General features: G+C 42.5%; 1 protein-coding gene across 4 annotated transcripts in view; it reads right to left on the bottom strand.

Moving 5' to 3' along the window:
- Nucleotides 1–246: 246 nt before the first annotated feature.
- The window catches only part of LOC141773910 (protocadherin-15-like), a 316,265-nt gene continuing 296,146 nt past the window's right edge, over nt 247–20,365 (bottom strand). For 2 of the 4 annotated variants that reach the window (XM_074646069.1, XM_074646071.1), the window contains one exon: nt 17,782–19,267. In XM_074646069.1, the coding sequence (XP_074502170.1) occupies nt 19,045–19,267 (223 nt within the window). In that variant the 3' untranslated portion in view covers nt 17,782–19,044. Of the gene's footprint in view, nt 383–1,479; nt 3,465–3,634; nt 3,750–5,860; nt 5,935–6,082; nt 6,122–6,757; nt 6,774–15,563; nt 15,684–17,685; nt 17,695–17,780; nt 19,268–20,365 lie in introns of those variants that run through there. The other 2 variants (XM_074646072.1, XM_074646070.1) reach the window with 2 other exon arrangements.

The following is a 20,365-nucleotide window of genomic DNA, read 5'->3' as shown; positions in this document are numbered from 1 at the left end:
CGAGGGAGCCGCAGGAGGATCGAGTGTTGAGGTTGACGTCCACGTTAGAAGGAACACACGTACCTGTTCCATCTTCTGTGTCGCTTCCTGTGCCGTCGATGCTAGTGATTGAAGGGGGTTCTTCATGAGTCACGCCCAACTTATCTAGTTTTTTAAAATGCTTACCGAGCCGGCAGGGGGAGCCCGACTTCAAGTTGTTCGGGAGGGGTGGCCGCCGAGTTCTGACGATAGTGCCGTTCTGTGCGAGGTAGATGTTCCCGTTGATGTTGCTGTGGCTGTTGGGGAGTCGGTTCCGCTGGATCTCTGTGGTGCTCTCCTCTCCCGTGGAGCTGGTCTCATTCTCCCGATCTACCACCAGCTTAATCCGCTTCTTTTTCCCCAGCTGAGGAGGATAGAAGGGGTCAAGGTCAATATCTGTTTTTCTTCAGAAGGTACAGTATAGTACATGAATCCTGGGAAGTACCGGAAATAAACAAGTCACCATTACTGCGGTGGCGTCTCCCTACAATATGTGTGCCTTTGAATGCAAGTAACTAACTGTGGTAACTGGGGACTCTCAGCCGAGTGCGTCGTGGTTACTCGTTGTGACAGAAGCTGTGACCTCGTACTCATCTGTGTTTATTATCTACTCCAACCCTTTACGTAAGTTACCACGACCAACCAAGGATGCATTCGGCTGAAAGTCACCAGTTAATACTGTTAGGGTCACCACGACTTGCCACCGCAGTATTGGCGGCGCAGAACACACAAACCGGATTTGTCTATATGTAAATGTCTCAGAAAAGAAAGCAAACACAAACACTGCAGAAACTGTAGATAGCTGGGTTGTACAAGATCTCGGTATTTAAGGGGAATTCGCTCCATAATTTACTTCTTTGTTCCAGAAAAAATACTCTGGTTTTTAGCAGAAGTTATGCTGTTATATATTTGAGGACTATTATGTACTGAACAAAGATGCCTTCCACAAATCAAACATATGGCCATAAAATGGTGTTTTTACAGTAATATAACTGTGCACTTTCAAGAAGAATTCATACTCTAACAAATGAGAGTATAAACCCCATCCTGTGATCAAGTATCTGCAGTTCTGTGTTTTTGTATTTATGAGGAGAAGTGTTGTTTTTCTATGGAAAAGAGTAATACTGTATATTCCCAGAAAGAGATCATTTCAAAATCAGAGGAAAACACTCAGTCAAAGCAGATACTACTGCAACATGCAAAATCTCACAGTAGAAACAAGAGCATGATGTTATACAAAAAGTAAAAGCATAAAAACACACCCAGGAAACATCAAAGAGAAGAATAAGTCAAAGGTGTAAGAAAGAGAGCAAAACTCTGATATTTTGCAGCAGGAAACCTCCGACGGTTTTCCTTGCTTAGGGGAAAAGAGGAAAAAGTGGACGTTTGAAACACTCTGCAGTGGCAAGCAATATTTCTTCACTCCCATGCAAGGGTAATTGATTTTATTCACTCTCTTACTTCACAGTGGACAATATATCTCTCTAGAAGGAAGTTGAGTTTCCTTCAGACTCTGAATCTGCATCGGACGTAGTAGCCTTCGACGCACTGCCGGCCTCTGATCCGGAGCCACTGGCTGAGGATTTGTCAGAGGAGATGGCGTCCTCGTCCACCTCGGTGATAGGGGACAGTCCTCCGTATGTCTCTACAGAGGTGTCCCCGATGCTTCTGATATCGGAGCCGTATGGCAGACCAGTATAGGAAGAAGAGGGCCCGGGGTCTCTGGAACCCACGCTGGTACTCGCGGGCGATGCGTCATCACTTAACTCGCTGGCTGACTCTTTGCTCTCGTCAGCAGTCTCGGATCCTTCCTCATCCTCTTCTTCACTCTCCTCTGTGATTGTGTCCTCAGATTTGCGGCTCAGGATGGACTTTTGGGAACGCCGGCTGCCACTGGCGGACCGGGAACCGGCTGAACTCTCCTCGCTGCCCTGGGAACTCTGGTCTGTTTTCTGGCTGCCGGCTGCAGAGCCTCCATCGGACTCTGACCCAGATGTTTTCCTCTGGCTGGACTCTCGCGACAAAGAGCCTTCACTTCCTGACCCTGACCCTGACTCTGCATCGCTGGCTGTCCCCGTGCCTGACTCGCCCTCACTGAGTTCTTCACTGGACTTCTCTGAGGTTACGGCGCTTCCTGATGATCTACTTTTCTGTGACGACCTAGCAGTGGAGCCAGATAAAGATGCCACACTGCTAACGCTACCACTGCCACTCTCACTTGCACTTCCTCTGGAAACACTCCCACTACCACTCCCACTCCCACTCCCACTACCACTTCCACTGCCACTGCCACTACCACTTCCACTACCACTCCCACTACCACTCCCACTCCCACTACCACTCCCACTGCCACTTCCACTGCCACTCATGCCTGAAACGCTGCTCCCCTTGCTGGCCTCAGTAGCTGATGATCTCATGGAAGAGCGGGCAGAAGACCCACTTTCTCTAGTGCTCCCTGAAGCCTCTTCCTCCTCAGACTCTTCATCAGAGCCTCTCTCTGTCCCTGAATCCTTCTCTGTGCTCGTTTCCTTCTCTGTTGCTGATCCTGATTCAGTTTCTTTCTCAGATTCAGACTCTTTCTCAGAGTCTGACTCTTTCTCAGTTTCTGATTCTTTCTCCGTAGCCGAAGACCTCTCCGGCTCCGATTCTCCTTCCGTCCCAGATTCTTTCTCACTGACAGAATCCTTCTCAGTTTCTTCTCCTTCAGATTTGGACTTGCTTTCCTCATCGGAGTCCCCCGGATCTTCGTCAGGCTCTTCCTCTGAGTCCACAGTGCTTTCGTTGGTTTCATCCCTGTCCAAATCTACTTTCAGATGATCTGTGTCAACACTGCCTCTCTCTGAGGATTCCTCATCAGAGTCTCTCTCCTTACCGCTCCCACTTGCACCTGCCTCTGGCTCACTTTCTGTCACACTAATGGACACTTTAGACTTCTTGTCATCTTCACTGGCTATCTGTGAGGCCTCCTCGTCTCTCTCGCTGCCTGTGGCCGAGCCACGACTCACGCTGCTCTGTGACTTCCTCCGAAGCAGCAACTTGTTGCCCAAGTTGATTTTCTTCAAAACTTTGCCAAGCCGGCTGCGGGTATCAGTCTTGCTGTCGATCGGTCCCAAACTGGCTGGTCCGCCAGTCAGACTCTCCTGGCTGTCAATACGGCGGGCTGACATCAGTTTGGCGTAATCCTTGTCCTTCTTGCCGGCACCAAACATCTTGAACATCTTGGCTTTCTTCCATGAAGCTTTGCCAGAAGGACCGGCATCAGACGGCTGCTTGCTGGCCGCCAGGAATTTGCTGAGTTTCATGACAGACTTCAGTTTCTTGGCAGCCTTAGAAGGCTCGCCAGCCTCTGCTGGCTCAGCTGGTTCGATTTCATCCCCTGGCGGCATGTCCCTAAAGGCAACTCGCTTGGGTGCACCTCCACCGCGGCCCCTGCCTCTGCCTCGGTCCTAAGACAGTCATATTCAATTCAGAATTTGTGATAATAGATCTATAATGTGTGTCGGGTTGATACTTCTCTTTCAATAATACACTGGACACACAACCTATGAAGGCAATAATTAACAATCTTGACATTATCAATGCACGTATGAAATTCACATCTAAAGAAAGGTAATACCTCAGTGCCATGAGGACCGTAGTAATACCCGTCGTCCTCCACGATCACCTCTCCATATTCATCGTACATGGGAGTTATCAGCCTCCTCCGACTGCCGTACTGAGGAATGTCATACCTGAGAAATAGATTCACACAACATATGAACACAGTGTTTAGAATTACTGTGGACTACCTTGACCATTTGTTTATAGTTTTAATGACTCCTAAAGTAAGCCAGACAGCATCGGCAACAACGACGTAATGAGTTTAAATAAATGGATTCATCTACATCCTCTCCTATATGAGGCTGGCCCCATGCACTACAGCTTTTGGTCTCTTTTTGGTCGATTTGGCCATATCTTCCATCAGATAGGCAGTAATTGCTGTGGGGATTTGCTGCACTCTGTAAGTTTGGAGGGATATAATGGAGAGAAAGAAAGTTGCAGAAGCTGATAGAGCTTTTCCAAAAATAAATATAGCGCAGTACATATTTGCTCATGTTTGTCAAAGGGGTCTAATAAATTACAAGAAAGCAAACCCATGCTGAGATGGGAACCTGTGGAGTAATAAGTAATGCCTAAAAGCCCATTAAAACTCTTGAATAAAATCAGGTTGCATAACGCTTCTCCAATGTGCCGCTTTTTTTTTATTGCAGAGCATGTTTGGCTGCATGGCTTTCATCAGGGGAGTGTTAAATGAGTCTATCCAGCCAAGCCGCCCCCAACTAAAGAGAGCAGAATGCAGTTTTATTTTCTGCCAATTGCCATTAAAATGAAAGATGTGAAGATGAAGAAGAGATTTAATCATTTATCTATTGTTTTCGTATTTGACAGTTTGAATATTTCTAAATATTATCCAGGCAGATTGTCTGCTTTAGTGTGGTGGATGGCTGCAATTAGCTTGGATCGTTGATATTGAACATTTTAATTATTCTCTTTACTCTACAATACTGAGTTAGAGAAGAGCCTAAAGGAAAGAGGCTTAAAAGCTTGACCGCTGTGTTAAAGTTTGCCGCTCAATGCGACACATCAAAGGCATCCGGTCACAGTGATGGTGGTACACTCATTGGAAAAAGAAGCTTTGACAATGAACTTTGTGAAATATTATCTTTTAAATATATATATATATATATTTTTTATCCCAATTGAATTGTGCCATGAATCACACATATAATGTTTGTCAATTTAAAAGATAATTTTGCAAGTCAAGAAAGTCACAGTTTATTGTAAAACTGTTGAAGTATAAGACAAAATACATAAATTAAAATACCTAATTAGAAAGACACCCAAAAGTCGCGTAAGTGACGTCTCTCTTGCTGAAGCTACGATGCCTGTGTGTTTCGTACTGGGATGTCACAAGAGCAACAAATCTTCCTCGTTCTTTCGACAAACTGCGACTTTTTTGACTTGCAAAATTATCTTTTCAATTAACAAACATCATATGTGTGATTCATGGCGTAATTCAAACAGGATCAAAACTATATTTGTCCCTCGTCGTTGACTACCGTACATATTATTTCTGAAATAAGGTCCCATGGTGGTCCACCTGAAGGGGAGGTACAGCTTGTTGCACATGAGGGCCAGCGTGATTCAGACAACATGAGCAACAGCTGAGGTAATTAGAATTATTAAAGATTACCTATATTAAGTCGTTGAGTAACTGCGGAGGCAATTACAACATATCAATATGGAGTTTTTTTTAACATTCGTCAGATTTTCTTTCAGCGTTTCAAACCTGTAAGGTGCAAAATCTTCTCCCTGTTTTAATGAACTTGTAATTCCCCATAGTGGTAGTCACCTGCCGTAGACCGGGAGCGTTTAATGAATAACAATTTCTCAGCAGCTGTTACGGCTTTGAGTTCCATGTTTTTCCTCTTTACGCCATATGGACTAAGGAACAGGCGAGCCAAAGCACCTTCTATCCATTAAACCATGGGAAAACTCTTTCACACTCTCAGGTGCCCGACTCAATTGATCTCATTTGACGGGAGCAGAAAGGGTAAACGCTCGGATGTTATGTACGGCTGAAGGGGAAGCGCAAGTTATGCTCATCATTTTATTCTGAACTTCTTTAAAAGACTGTCCTCTCCCCAAGGACCTTAAGAAATGAGAGCTGGAAAGCAAGGTCACAATAAATAAGACCTAACGATGTTATTTTTTTTTGCTTTAAATGAACCGATGGAGATCAGTTTCATGGATTGTAGTAAGAAAGATGAGAGCTGAGACGGTCAGCGGGCTGCATGCTCACCCTTGGTCGTAATTATAGTAGTCTTGCGCGTAGTAGTCCTGGCCTGGGTCGATACCGGACTCCATGGAGAGTTCCTTCATTTCAGAGAGGCAGAGAGAGAAATTACTCAGCACTCCTCGGAGGAACACAGAAGAAGAAGAAGAGCAGCAGCAGCATATAGGGTGAGTATACAGGAGAATGACTACAATCCCCGTGAATTAAGAAAAGCAGGAGGGTTTCTACCTCAGGTCTCAGAAGAGATGGCCTCAGCAGTTGCTGTTGCTGCCAAAGATTAGTACAGAAGAAGGATGGAAGGAAGGGATGGTCAGGAGAGACACAAACGTAAGGAAGAGTTCACTCCACACATTTCAGATGTAAATCCAGACAATGCAGGCCTCTCTTATATGTATCGCTAAGTCTATGTTATAAACAATGGAGGAGCAAGATGAAAAGATTGTTAAATATTGATGGAAACGAAGCAAGGAAAAAGAGGGAAGCCAAGCAATAGGAGTAAGTAGGAAATTGCAAATAAAAAAACATCCATATGTCAGATGCTGACAGTTCATAGATTATTTGAAGGTGACAAAAACAGAGTTTAATGTCAAACAGAGTCACTTTTTTTTGGTCCCTGATTAGTTTTTTTCCCCACCACAGGAGAAAAAAACTCATCCAATTGCTTATCTGCTGTTTGACAGGAACATTGGGGAATACAACAGACGTTCAAATCAAACCTAAACTGTAATGTCAGTGTCAGAAGTCCTATCACCGGGATCTCATCTTAGTCTCATTTAGTGTTTTCCATCAAGTGAGTTGTAGATAAGAATAATAAGATATAAACTGCCTCAAGCTGCTTTGAGGGTGACAAAATGTCTCGGCGCAACAATGAGATAAAAACACATCAACAACAGGAATGCTTACCTGTCTGCCTCGCCTCCTGTGTGCCGCGGAGAGGAGGAAATAAGACAAATAAGACAAATAATGAATATGGATTGACAGCAACATTTCAAGTGCTTCTAGATAAATGAAATGTTAAGCCTACAGGGCTACATTCTGCTGACCAGTGAGGAAATTGCAGCTTTACTTACTGTGCATTTTCACGTGTTAAATTACTGAGTTGCAGATATTGTTCAGTTTTAAAAAAGGGTGCCTAAGGCCACAATGTTATCGTGCTGGTGTGGGCTGTTTTTTCCCCCGTTATCTCATCCAAACAGGGAGGAAAGAAAAGATACAATAAAATGCAAATATCAAAGAGGCTGCGAAGATTGGAATTTGAAAAAAAGTCAGTGTTTATACAGACATATCTAGAGCATCTAGCAGATATGAAAAGGACATTGTGATTCAGGGAGGACTCAAAGAAAGTTAATAAAATTGTCTTTTGTTATCACATCATAATTCGCTGTTTTCTTTCAACGCACGGCAATGTTTTTTTTTTAGCTAAATTGAAGGAGGTAAATTTTAAAGATTTCCCTCTATCAAACACATAAAAAAAAAAAACTCCAGAGGACAACAGTGCATCTGCAGTGCATTCGGTACAAGTCAATGAGAATCGGCGAGTAATGGAGCAGCCGAGTTGAACCCTCCAGTTTCACAAGCGTACAACTGTAACCTGTCTGGGCCCATAAATGATGACGACTTTCACACTCAGATATATGGCCAAGCGATGATGTGAGCTTCCTCTGGAGAGCTGTAATCTGTTATTATGGGCAGGGACCAGGGGACAGGGCACCGCCATATGGCCACACCTCCCAGGCAGAGTGGATGATGGGAGAGGGAGCTGATGGATGACCTGTTGGCTTGGCTGCTGGCTACTGCTGCTTCATGAAACATCGAGAAAAATGGCCCAGTGGACAGCAGCCGTAGGAAGTTTGCACAAGAGGGGACTTGGGGGGAAGAGATGGGTGATAAGGTAATGTTGTGGAAAAAGAGGTGAGAGAGGTGAGCTCAGAATTACAGCAAGACCGGAATACTGAAGAACCCAGCGTGTTATATCGACAGCAGTCAGCTGATCTTCACAAATAACTAGCTTTACACTCGTTCACTGCATATTTATATGTAGGAAATAATAAAAATAGATTTTTTTATTCTGCAGCCACAAAAACCTAAACCAACAAAACAAATTTACCCAACCTACTGAAGCAGAAATCAGTTAAAGGAATAATTCAACATTTTGGGAAATACGCCGAGGGTTAGATGAGAAGAATGATACCACTCTCCCGTGTGAGAGTGGTATTGATTTTCTCATCAAATTCTCGGTATTAAAGCGAATAAATGTGCTTCCCAAATTGTTAAATGTTAACAAAAATATGATACACTATGTGGTGGAAGAGCAGGTGGATGTTTTCATGCAACAAAGGATCTCTCTGATCAGCATTTTGTGTGTACATTGATATTAATTATAGCCTAATCTTTAAAATGTATTTTAACATACAGTCTTTGATTTGTATTTTCTTGAACATACTATGCTGATATCTGGTTGGTTGAGACAGTCTCATCAAATTTCTACTCAAAACATACTAAGTATATCTTGATTTTTTCTTATTTTGTTACTCATTTTGTAACTTTTCCGAAGAAAAGTGCGCTAGAAATAAAGTTTAGTGCTACATAAATTATTAAAACTGGTATAACGCTTTAGTTCTGCCTTCCTTGTGATCGTTTTTCTGTGTTACTGAAAATGAATTATCAGTCAGGACACAAAAAAACAGCTGTAAAATTGGAACATAGAGAATACCATCCATTAAGGCGCACTGCTCTTTGGGTTGAAAAGAAAAAAAAACAGCATGTGAGCTGCTTGCCTTTTTACAAAAGCGATTACCCCATGAAGTGAACATGGAATACAGAATTAGCCGGCCTTCGATCCGCCCATCGGGGGAACGTGTGATGAATCAAACATTACATTGCTCTGGAAGGGAGGTATGCTAAGACCATTTGCCTTAGGGCATGGAGGGCGAAACAAACACGTCGAAGGGTACGTGTGAGAAAGACGGAGAGGAGTGGAAGCGAAAAAAAACCTGAGCACACAAAAGAAGAGAGAGGGGGACAGAGGCCGCATTGCAATGAGTGTAAAGAAGGTAATAGAATCTCCAGAGAACCACAAGGAGAGATTAACAAGAAGAGGCCAAGGATTGGAAAGTATTAGAACTAACTACAGGGAGCGAGGAAGTGAGAGGGAGAAACACAGACAAATGGGAAAGGCAGAAGGTCACAGAGATGGAAAAAAAAGGAGAGGGTAACAGTAGTTGACAGTCCCACAGGCAGCGGCCCTAGTTAACGATTGATTGGCTCTCTAATTAGCCTTTTCCAGTGTGCACCGGGACATCACAGTGACTACTTTATCATGCTGGGAGGATCTCTGCAGACATGTGAATAGACAGGTCCCCCACAGGTTGGCTCTCTCCATTCAACATGAGCCTGCCGGGGAACCCAGTCGATGGGTTTTTATAGCTGCTGCTGCTTCAACCAACATAAGAAGATGTTTTCACGTAGAAGTGCCTGGCCCTATCTTATCTGTATTCAACTGTAGCCTGCCTTAGTATAATTAGTTTAATTTCATGTAATATTGGTTTATATTAGGGCTGTAGAAGTTAACGCAATAATAACGCGTTAATACAAATTCACTAATTCACTAATTTCTTTAACACATTAACATCATTTTGTAGTTTGTAGCGGGCTCAGTTTTAAAGCTAGAGTGAAGATACTGGAATCATATGAAATTAAAAAACCTAAGGAATCCATTGGTACCAACCATGTCATACTAGCCTGTCAGGAAGGAGGCTAAATAACGTTCCAAACTTGCACTAAATTTACCCTAAAAACTGCCATGGCCATTTTCAAAGGGGTCCCTTGACCTCTGACCTCTAGATATGTGAATGAAAATAGGTTCTATGGGTACCCACGAGTCTCCCCTTTACAGACATGCACACTTTATGATAATCACACACAGTTTGGTGCAAGTCATAGTCAAGTCAGCACACTGACACACTGACAGCTGTTGTTGCCTGTTGGGCTGCAGTTTGCACTGTTATAATTTGATCATGCTAAATGCAGTACCTGTGAGGGTTTCTGGACAATATTTGTCATTGTTTTGTGTTGTTAACTGATTTCCAATAATAAATATATACATATATTTGCATAAAGCAAGCATATTTGCCCACTCCCATGTTGATAAGAGTATTAAATACTTGACAAATCTCCCTTTAAGGTACATTTCGAACAGATAAAAAATGTGCGATTAATTTGCGATTAATCACGATTAACTATTTTAATCAATTGACAGCCCTAATTTAAACAAAGCGTTTCCTGTAGCTTGCCTTAGCGTAATAACCAATTCATTTCATTTCACGTAATGTTGGTTAACATATTTCTAGAATAGTTTTTTGTATGTGTTTATTGTTCCCTGGCTCCGGGGCAGATATGACAATCAGTTATTTCAGTGCATCATACATCTGTAATGTTTATGTCTCACATACATCCATCACGGTAAGTAGTTTAAAATAATGCAGTATTTCATGTGAGCTGCACAATGGTTTGAATACGTTTCACCAACAAATCCGATCCGATCATCCTTCCTGAATACTCTGAAGCTCATTTCATAGTATTTGCATACCTTTGGGAAATTCTGAACAGTTATGGTAATTTCCCCTCATTTGGAAAAAAACCCCCAAAAACATAATTCTTTCTTTTGCTTAATTTAGATTCTGCACAAAGCAACATCATCCTAAATGTTCACGCTCTTATCTTATGTGAAGAAGTAGAAGAACAAATTCAAAATCAGCAATACGCAGCCAGCAAATGGTTTTAAGGAAACAGACCCCAGGGTTGTGAAATGTATAAATGTTGGTCTTTAGTATAATTTAATTAAAGTAGCGTTGGTTATGAAATGTTAATGTTAAGATTATGAACAGAAATAACTTATAACACTAACTAGAACTGTTAACTCTGGGGTATCATTAATACTTTCATAGCTCTCATAGCAGTTCATATAATTAAAACATGCAAATGAACTGAGCCGAACTGACGCTGTACATGCAAGCCTCTTTTTGTACCCTAATGCAAGCCTGTAAGCATATCGTACAGTCGATGTGGCGGAGCGGAGTACATTTCTTGACAGCTGGCACTAAAATCTGATTTCCACATCAAGTAAAAAAACATTTTTCTCTGAAAGACCCAAACAACAGAACAACAGGCATGGATATATATATAAATGGAAATAATGAGAGTGTGGAGACAAAGAGGGAAAAGTCAGAACACTGTGGATTGAGAAGAAAAGCTCTCAGCAGTGTTTGGGCTGCTTGAGTTCAATTGGCCCGTCTGCTGAACGTCTGTTACCATGTTCAGTTCGTTCGTTCCATTTTCAGCACAGTTCGTACTTGTTGTCGAGTTGATTTGGACCGCAGAGCTGGAGTTGGTTGTATTTGGCATGCTCTGCTCATCCCAGGGATCAGAGCTTTGCGGTTTGTTAGCACCCTCTGATTCTTCAGTCACTTGTGGTTTCTTGTTAAACTTGGGCACCTTGCAAGTTTTGTCTACTTGGCTGTACAGGTTGGCAACAGACCTCTCTATTGCGGCTAGATTCTGGATGTTTTTCAGGATCCCTTTAAGCTCCTTCCTCCCCCCGTCACTTTTCGATGTGTCGAGAGGAGGGGGGAGTTTCCGTTCTGAAACGGGGCGAAGCGAGGAAACGGACGGCAAATTGGTTGGAACGAACTGGACGCATGGGCGCAAGTGATCGCTGACGGCGGGTGAGGGTGGGGGTGGTGGAGGAAGAGGAAGGTGAGGAAGAGAGAGGTGAGGAGGAGGGAAGGGAGGAAGAGGGAGGTGAGGAAGAGAGAGGTGAGGAGGAGGGAGGGGAGGAAGAGGCGGCGGAGGAGGTGGGGTCGCAACCGGCTTATCGACAGGAGGAGGAGGAGGAGGAGGAGGAGGAGGAGACGAGGGAGGGGTATATAGAGGTTGAGGGGGAGAAGAAGGTGGACTAGAGGGAGGAGATGTGGGTGGGGAGGGTGGATGTTGCCTTGGAGGAGGAGGAGGCGCGGGATTTTCTGGTGGGTCTGGTATGATCTCCACAGTGATCTGACAAGGCTGAACTGTCATGTAGCTGGAGATGCTGGTGCTGAACCTCCTGAGGACGGGCGGAGTCGGTCTCTGGCTGGGCCATGTGTCATCTCCCTGAGCATTGATAATGCTGGGTGGCACATCCCTGCCCACAGAAGGGGAGCTGTAGGAGTAATCCATGATGGAGAGCAGAGTTTCGGAGCTCAGCTCCAGCGTTTCATCGCCGTCTCTATCCCTGACAAGGATGGAAGCGAGGGAACCTTGGGAGCCTCTGTTTTGCTTGAGGTATTGCTCCTGAAAGGCCTGTTGTTCAAACTGCCTGGCCTGCTCGCGGACTGACAACTTGGTCTCTTCGCTGCCACTCAGGTGAAGCGTGGACGAACTCTCCGGCCTTCGCCTGCCGCTCATGGCTGCATGGAGCAGCTCAAGCTCCCAATCGTCCGGGTCCAAAAGACCTTGTCTCCTCGGCCCTACGTGAATGCGAGCAGGCATCGACCAGACACAATCTGACCCCACTGAGTGGTGGGGAGAAAAGTTGAACCTCTTTTCAGACGGACTCTCCCCCCGAGCAGAGACCTCGGGACTGCTGTCATCGTACACAGGGTTGTGAGTGGTGAGCGGGTTGCGGTCTGACAGGAAGGTCACGTTGCTCTCTGACTTGGGCAAGTTGACATGCAGTGCTCCGTTGCCGCGGGCTGCAATGGCGCGACAGGCGAAGGTGCTAAGAATCCTCTGGTGTTCGGCCTCCTCAATGACAGACTTTTTAGCCCTGTTCCCAGTAAAAGGTGGAGGTGAAGAAGAAAAAAGACTTGAGACAGGTGAAGATTAATGGTTTTAAGGGTGAGCGAAGCAAAGGGAAGTGTGATGCAGAAGCAACACTGCTAATTGTTCCTGCAGCTTAACTGATTATGACTCTAAGTATTGTGACTGTCACGCAGAACGACTGTATTTTAAGGCTTTAAGGCAAATCAAATGAAAAAAGATAACTTTAAAAAAAAACTTTCTAAGCTTATGCTAAAGGATTAAAAGGGTGATGTGATTAAATATTGAATTTGTTAAATGATTATGTGCACAGATATTGCCGGGCTTTGGTCCAAAGATACAGTATAAAGCAAATAAGCAACATCAACCCATATTGAATGCATTAGTGAAATCAGTCACAACACTAAGAGATGAAGAGAAGGTAAAGGCCACACGGCACAAAAGGAGACGACTGACTGATGGGAAGGGAGAGCGCTAGAAGACAGTTATAGAGATATATCTACTGAAGTTCACTAAATCTAAACAGAGGGTGCTTCACTTTTCCTGATTACATGGAAAACTATGAAATGTTTCCACTACAACCACTTTACCAAGGTTAATTAACAAAACAGGCTTTGCCAATTAGAAAGGTATTTATTAGGGCTGTCAAAGTTAACGTGTTAACGTGTTTTAACGCCACAAATGTATTTAACGCATTAAGGTAACTTGGTTTTTAGGTTGTAGTGGTGCTCAGGGTTAGATACTGGTATCATATGAAACTAATAAACCTAAGGAATCCATTGGTACCAACCATGTCATATAGGTTGTTGAGAAGGAGGCTAAATAAAGTTCAAAGTCACGCTAAATTCTGGCGAGAAAAAAATGAATTGATTTCCAATAATTAATATTTACCTACATTTACATAAAGCAAGCATATTTGCCCACTCCCATGTTGATAAGAGAATTAAATACTTGACAAATCTCCCTTTAAGTTACATTTTAAACAGATACAATATGTGCGATTAATTTGCAAATAATCGTGATTAGCTATTTCAATCAATTGACAGCCCTAGTATTTATACACAGGGGTATTAATGGTAAAAGAAACATCCTGCCAGGTACTAACCAAAATCGTATCTATATATGTTCAGCAAAAGCTATAAGCAAGAGGGGAAACAGGGTGCTGCTCCTGTGCTATATTTACATATAATACTGATCATAGACCTAAGACGTCATATGTTTTGGGATTACTTACTGCAGTCTGAATCCAGAGAGACAGGGGAATAGAAATGATGGAGAAGACAGAAACACAGACAGATGGTAAGAAGACTAAAGCAGAAATGTCAGAGGCGTGGATGAAGCGTAAGCTCAAGAGTACGTCAATACCGAACTGATTTATTTGCTGTGTGCATCTGGGAGTATGCGGGACTGTTGCCACAAACACACACACACTATACCTTTCTGCATAGTAAACTTTGTTTTACACATGGAGTCTTTTAATGGGGTTGTTTATAGGACCAACTCCTCTTGGAAAATAAACCCCAAATAAACGTTGCTCGGCTACAATACAATCCCCACGAGAGCTGTTCTCCTGGTACAGAAAAGCTTCTGCTTGTTGTTGAGTGTTGGTCAACATCTGTTGTAAACACTGCAGAAGCTCTTTACAGTTTGCCGTTAAATTTCCATTTTTTTTTTTTTTTTTTTTTAACAGCGATTGTGATGTTAATAGCAGTATTTCTTTAACATGGTGTAAATCAAAATGATTAAACCCAGCGGGGCGGCAGTTTCAATTCAATTTAATCTAGTTTAAAACTCATTTAATCAGCGAACATTAACATTTGATTACACGTTCGGGGTAGTATTTAAAATGGAAGGTGAAATCCGATGGCAAAACACTGGACATAGAGGCAAGCTCAGGAAGCATTCAATGTAGGTATTAATCAAAGGAAAGTTTAATGTAATTCATGAAAACCAATTATCAAGCAAAGGTCTATATAGAGTGGTGCAGGGATGATGTATTTTTGAAGGCCAACCCGGAAGTTTAAATCGCACAGGCAGAAAACGAGCTCTGTGGCAAACAAACGTTCATGATACTTACACATTCTGTAATATAATCTCCACAAATGAACTCCACTTTATGGTTTTTGAAGTGTAAATGCCATCGCCAGAAATAAAAAAGCTAATGTTAGGCTATAAACAAACTACACCACAGTGCATGAACGCGAGTATACGCAACGAGGCTGTAAAGGCGGACGAGTAGGCGTGATGGCGGTTAGTAGTCTTATTTAGTCACTTGTTAACAACCTTTTTTGTAAGACACATAAAAGCTTCAGAATTCACGAGTTGGATATTTTCTGGCGTATTTTGTCGTAGAACAAAATGTGAAAATCTCTCGTGAAACGGAAGTGCTAAAATGCGAACTCCTTTCCGGGTTTTAAGACTCATTCCTGCAGCACTCCATTTGTTTGTATTTCCAGTAAACTATGCGTAATTTTATGAAGTTAAACACACTCTTACCTTCATACCTGCATACGCAGTCAAATTAGGAACACATATATTAGCTGAAGTCTGATCACCGGCTGTGCTGCGGCACACAGTGTGGTTTGCAAACATCTAAAGTGGATCACGGTTAGAAAGCCAAAGAGTAGAGGGATCCATTGAAGCAGGTACTAACATGTCTAAAGCAGTAGGTGGATGTCTGAGGTCAACATGCAGAGCTGCCAGTGGTAATTTTAGAAGAGTGGAAGGATATGATTTTGAATCCTAGACAACGTTTGGTGTAAAAAGCAGGAAAATACCAAGGCAGTAGTCCTAGCATTCAACCTGAAAGCATGTCTTTTGATCAGCAATTCAAAGAAAGGAACCTACAAGTACCTGTTTATCATGGGAACAAGTGGGATGGGAGGTAGATAATAAACGGTCAGAGTTGACTCACATGCTGCTGTCACCCAGCTCCTCATAGAGGTTAGCAGTGGGAGCACCCGCTGGGGGTGCTTTCCCTCCTGGTGGTAAAGCCATCTGAATCCTGGCAGTTTTGGCACACTCTGCCTGTCGCCTGTGCAAAATGTTCACATTAACAATCACCAAGATACTGTGTTTCTACACCACATGCAAAAAGTAATTAGAAAGAAAAACCCTCATACACAGAAATGCAAAGAAAAATCAACCCAAAATACAAGACTTTTGTTTCCTTCACATTTCAGGTAGTTAAGAATGAACTCGTCCTTTCTAGAACAGTGCGGTTAAAAAGTGAGCAGAAGCCAGACACATCACTTATGCATGAAGTCTCTGCCATGAATTAACCATGTGTTTTCACAAGGCATTTTTGCAAAAAGCAGGCACATTCACTAACTGGTGGTAAAACTAAAGTTACTGTGTTGTTCTGTCATGTCTAAAGAGATGTTGAGGAGAGGAAATTAATAACTCCATATAGTGGGATGTGGTATAGGTAACATCTATTCTTATCTTATGTTGACGCAAAGCTGCATTGAGTTTTTTTGAATGGTAAGGTCAGAAAAGAGATTCCAAAACTAAACTAAACTTAGTTTGTTCAACTCTCTTCACCAGCTAATTGTTTACTCTGAAAGTTGCGTAGAGCTCCAAATGTTGATTCTGAATGGGATTGGCAGTACTAGCAATCCTTTCCCCCTTTAGGAGGGCATTTGTTTCTGTATTAATACCAAACATATAGCTTAATGGAGCTTTAAGCATGGGTACAACACAAGCACAACACATAAGAGTGTTTTAGATATCAAGGGAGCATGACAATATAGTTATGTAAGTCAGATTTTAAAGTCTATACCTGCAATTCTCCATGACAGTCATAGAAAATGACATTGATTAGTATTAGTGTTGTTACGGTACTGGAATTTCTAACTTCGATTCACTACCTTGAAAAATATCGATACAGATTTGGAACCATTTTCGTTACCACGGGGAAAAATGTACACAACATTGAGTGTCTCACATTTTAGATTTTTATAAAAAGATGAATAACGGTGTGTGTTTTTGCGTCAACTCGCTGTCGGAGAGCAGCGAGAGCAGAAAGCACAGCTGGTCCCCATGTATCGGTACTACAGAAAATGAGTAATGAAACAGTTTCAAATATTCAGTATCGATACATTGATATTTTTCACAACGCTAATTAGTATGATCCCTAACAACTAAAAAGTTATTGTAGGGATGTTAATAATTAACCGTTTAACCGTTAACCGACATTAAGCATTTTAACCAATTAACGCTACCGGTTAAAAAAAATGTTAATAATCGTTATCGTTAATCCGGACAGACAGAGTGTCGTTACGCCGGGCAGACACACAGCGGACAACCTGCTCAACTAAACTAAATGTTCGGTGGAGACTTTTACTGGGAAAGTGTCTGCTTGCTAAATTAACGCTCCCGGACGGTGAACTGGAGACAGTAAACGCAGCATACGCTCCCATACGCTCCCATACGGGTGATCTAGGGACTCAGTCGTCTGTTGTCCTCATGCACTGCAGCTGGCGCACCGCTGCATGCGAGGCACAAATCTTGTCGTTTAACGGTTAATAATCGGTATACGAGGGTCGGTTATCGGTTAAGAACATTTTTCAAAATTAGCATCCCCTAATTAGTACCTTTTATTTGTTTCCAACTACGTGTTTTTAGAGTTACATTCTGCGTGATTATACTATTCTTATCTAGTAGGTCTAACATTAATGCACATGCAGAACTGATGGGGAACAGGTTTTAGTGACAAGTGTAACCTAAGTAAGAGGATATTAGTACAGAACTATGAGTCTGGTTGACTTTGTGTTGATTTTCCTTTTGAATTTCATCACATTTTCCACATGAAGAGAAACTGACAAATTGAACATTCATTCTGTAACCTACACGATGAATCAGCGTCGCTTTATGCCATTAGCTAGCATGCATTTTGTACATCATCTTCGCACATTCAACTCGTCTTTAAATAACTAATGAATAATAAAGATGAGAGGAACTGTACTTGTCACACACACACTTCAAGCAATGAAAGAGGGATCACTTATAAAACATGAATAAGAATAATTACTTACTCTTTGAACCTGGTTATAGGTTTTGATTCAGAAGAAAGGAGAGGAGACAGAGAGAGAGAGAGAGAGAGAGAGATAGGTAATTACATCATTTGTGAGCGTAACCTTGTACAATTTGAATGCTAGCAGGTAATAATGTTGGGAGGTGACACATGTTAGATTAAATAATGACCATTTTTCATGCAATCCTTTCTAAGACAACAAAAGACATTTGTAGAACACACAATGTTTATCTATTTAACCACAAAACAGGAGAAAAGTTTCTGTACGCTCTCCCCAATTTCTATGCAAAGTAGGAAGCACTCAAGCCTCCAGCAGTGACTGCAGGGCTACATGCGTTGCTTTCTTCTTAAGTGAATCTTCTATGCTCCGCATCAACATTACTTATTCACAACAAAATTCAATTATTCCACATGAATAAACAGAATCATGTTTTAAATATTACGCTCATTCCCAAATTTAGGCAACGGCGACTAATGTTGACACATGAAAAAAATTATTTCCTAAATCATTTCATTTTACCAAAGCGATGACGCCAACAACAGAGTGCCATCTGCTGTGACAGTTTGCGTGTTAGGTCTAATGTCACCATCAACAGCTTTCTGCTGTGTGCTCGGTCTGTGCATTTGCGAAAGGACATCCCCTCCGCCCATCTGCCGTGAATAAACATTTCCCCAACATCACCGTTTATGGAGCATTTGCAGCATACCCACGATTAGAGGGGATAAGAACCTGACAACCAACAGTTCAACTATCTCACCTTTAAACAAAAAAAAATGCTTTAGTAATCTGCACAGTGTGTGCGCGCTGAGAGAGACAGAGCAAGCCAGACACTGTTTATTGTGTGTGTGTCAGGCAGAGATGATTAAGTAGCGTGAAGACGCACTGTGACGGTCACAATTGGCTGTAGATATTTGTCACAAATGAGTGTTAATTAATCTGCTTTCACAGAGCATGAGCAGGGAGATTAGCCCAGCAGAGTGCGCAGTCAGCATGTCTGATGAGAGGGAGGGAGATAGAGATAGAGAGAGGGACACACACAAAAAGGCAGCAACCAAGCAAGAAATGCACTCGATTTATCTTAAATACTTGACAAATACCCTTTTCAACAATGCTGTTTGTGGTTTTGCTGGCTCTATTCTAGCCGGCCGCAGGGTACAGGATGTAAACAATGGTTTATATTTCAACAATAAATATCTGATTTATCTGAGAGGAGCAAATGCTTCAGCTGAGACCGAGTGTAACACAATATCTCCCAATACAATGGTCTGCTTGATGAAAATGTATTTCCCACTTAATGACCTGACAACCGGTTAAAGATGATTAATCGATTACAGAAGACGACTACTGATGCGAGAGTACTCACTGTTTGTAGGTGACCATGACGATGAGGATGGCAGGGATGCAGCAGAGGATGATGATGATGGCCAGGGCCAGGAGAGCTCCCTCTGTGTAGCCCACAGCCTGCGCCGCCTTCTTCACGCTGGCCACAATGTCTGGAGTGCGGATCTCGAGGACGCGGCCGCCCTCCCCCAGTAACGGCTGGAACTCTTTGTTGATTTCCAGCACATTCCCATCGAGAAATCTGTGATTTATAACACATCTTGAGATCAGGAGAAGAAGTGGCTTTCTAGCAGCACAGTTAATGTCTCTTGAATATCAGATTTATCTTAAAGCGGCTACAATCAATAGTTTTGTAAAAACAATGTATCAAATGATGATGTGAAAACAATGAGACAATGTGAAAGTGATGATCCCACAGAGAGTTATCGCATGAATCTGCAGCTCGGCTTTACACAGCTTTATAGCGAGTTTCAGCTCATTGTTTAGCTGTCCAGCCCTCAAATTTACTGTTTTGGTTCGCTCTCACAGCTCTGATAGCGTCGTTTTTCACTGCAGCAGGCAGCTGTTTGCAGAGGGAAAGTTCTGTAAACCCATTGCACACAACCTACTTATGGCAGATGGCACAGCTGGTGACTAGTGACCAGCTGAGGAGAGAGACCCAAAACAGAGCTAAAAGAGTGTAACTGTTTGCTAAGAAGGTTGCCATATCAACTTCAAATGTGCATAATACGTCAACAACTTGTTTCCGCTGTCCCCAAGTGGCCAAAAAAACAAACAAATCAGTTAGTGCAGGTTTAAGTATCTCATCTGCTGAGAGACAATCATTTCAAGGTCAGTGGCATCTGGTAATTTAGATCATCACATTATGAGTGATGTAAAAGCGAACCGGGGATCTGCATACTGATCATAGAAATACATTTTCATCTTTAAAGAGATAGTTCGGGTGTTTTGAAGTGGGGTTGTATGAGGTTATTATCCACAGTCCATGTATTACCTACAGTAGATGACGATCGGCAGGCCCCCAGCTTGGAAAAGCAGACAGGAGTTACTGCACGGAACCAAAGCAATGTATTGCTGTGGACGGGGCCGGCAGCAAAACATATTTTAGCCACCTAAAAGAAAGGCCCACCTTAAAAAAATCAATATCAGTTTAAGTGTATGCTGTATTTAGAAAATGTTCGCTTTACTTTGCCGTGAGACAGCTATACAGTCTATATTTCTGACGGGGAACTGAAGCCGTTATCTATGCTCTTGCCAGATCAGCCAGACTCCGCTGAAAAAAAAAGAAACTTTACATCGCAGAATATGGGAGTAACTAGTCTACCGCTACGTCGATCGG

The sequence above is a fragment of the Sebastes fasciatus genome, chromosome 9 (genome assembly GCF_043250625.1).
Source record: "Sebastes fasciatus isolate fSebFas1 chromosome 9, fSebFas1.pri, whole genome shotgun sequence".
NCBI lineage: Eukaryota > Metazoa > Chordata > Actinopteri > Perciformes > Sebastidae > Sebastes > Sebastes fasciatus.
The sequence above is the reverse complement of the archived record's forward strand: the minus strand, read 5'-3'. Positions and strand labels throughout refer to the sequence as shown.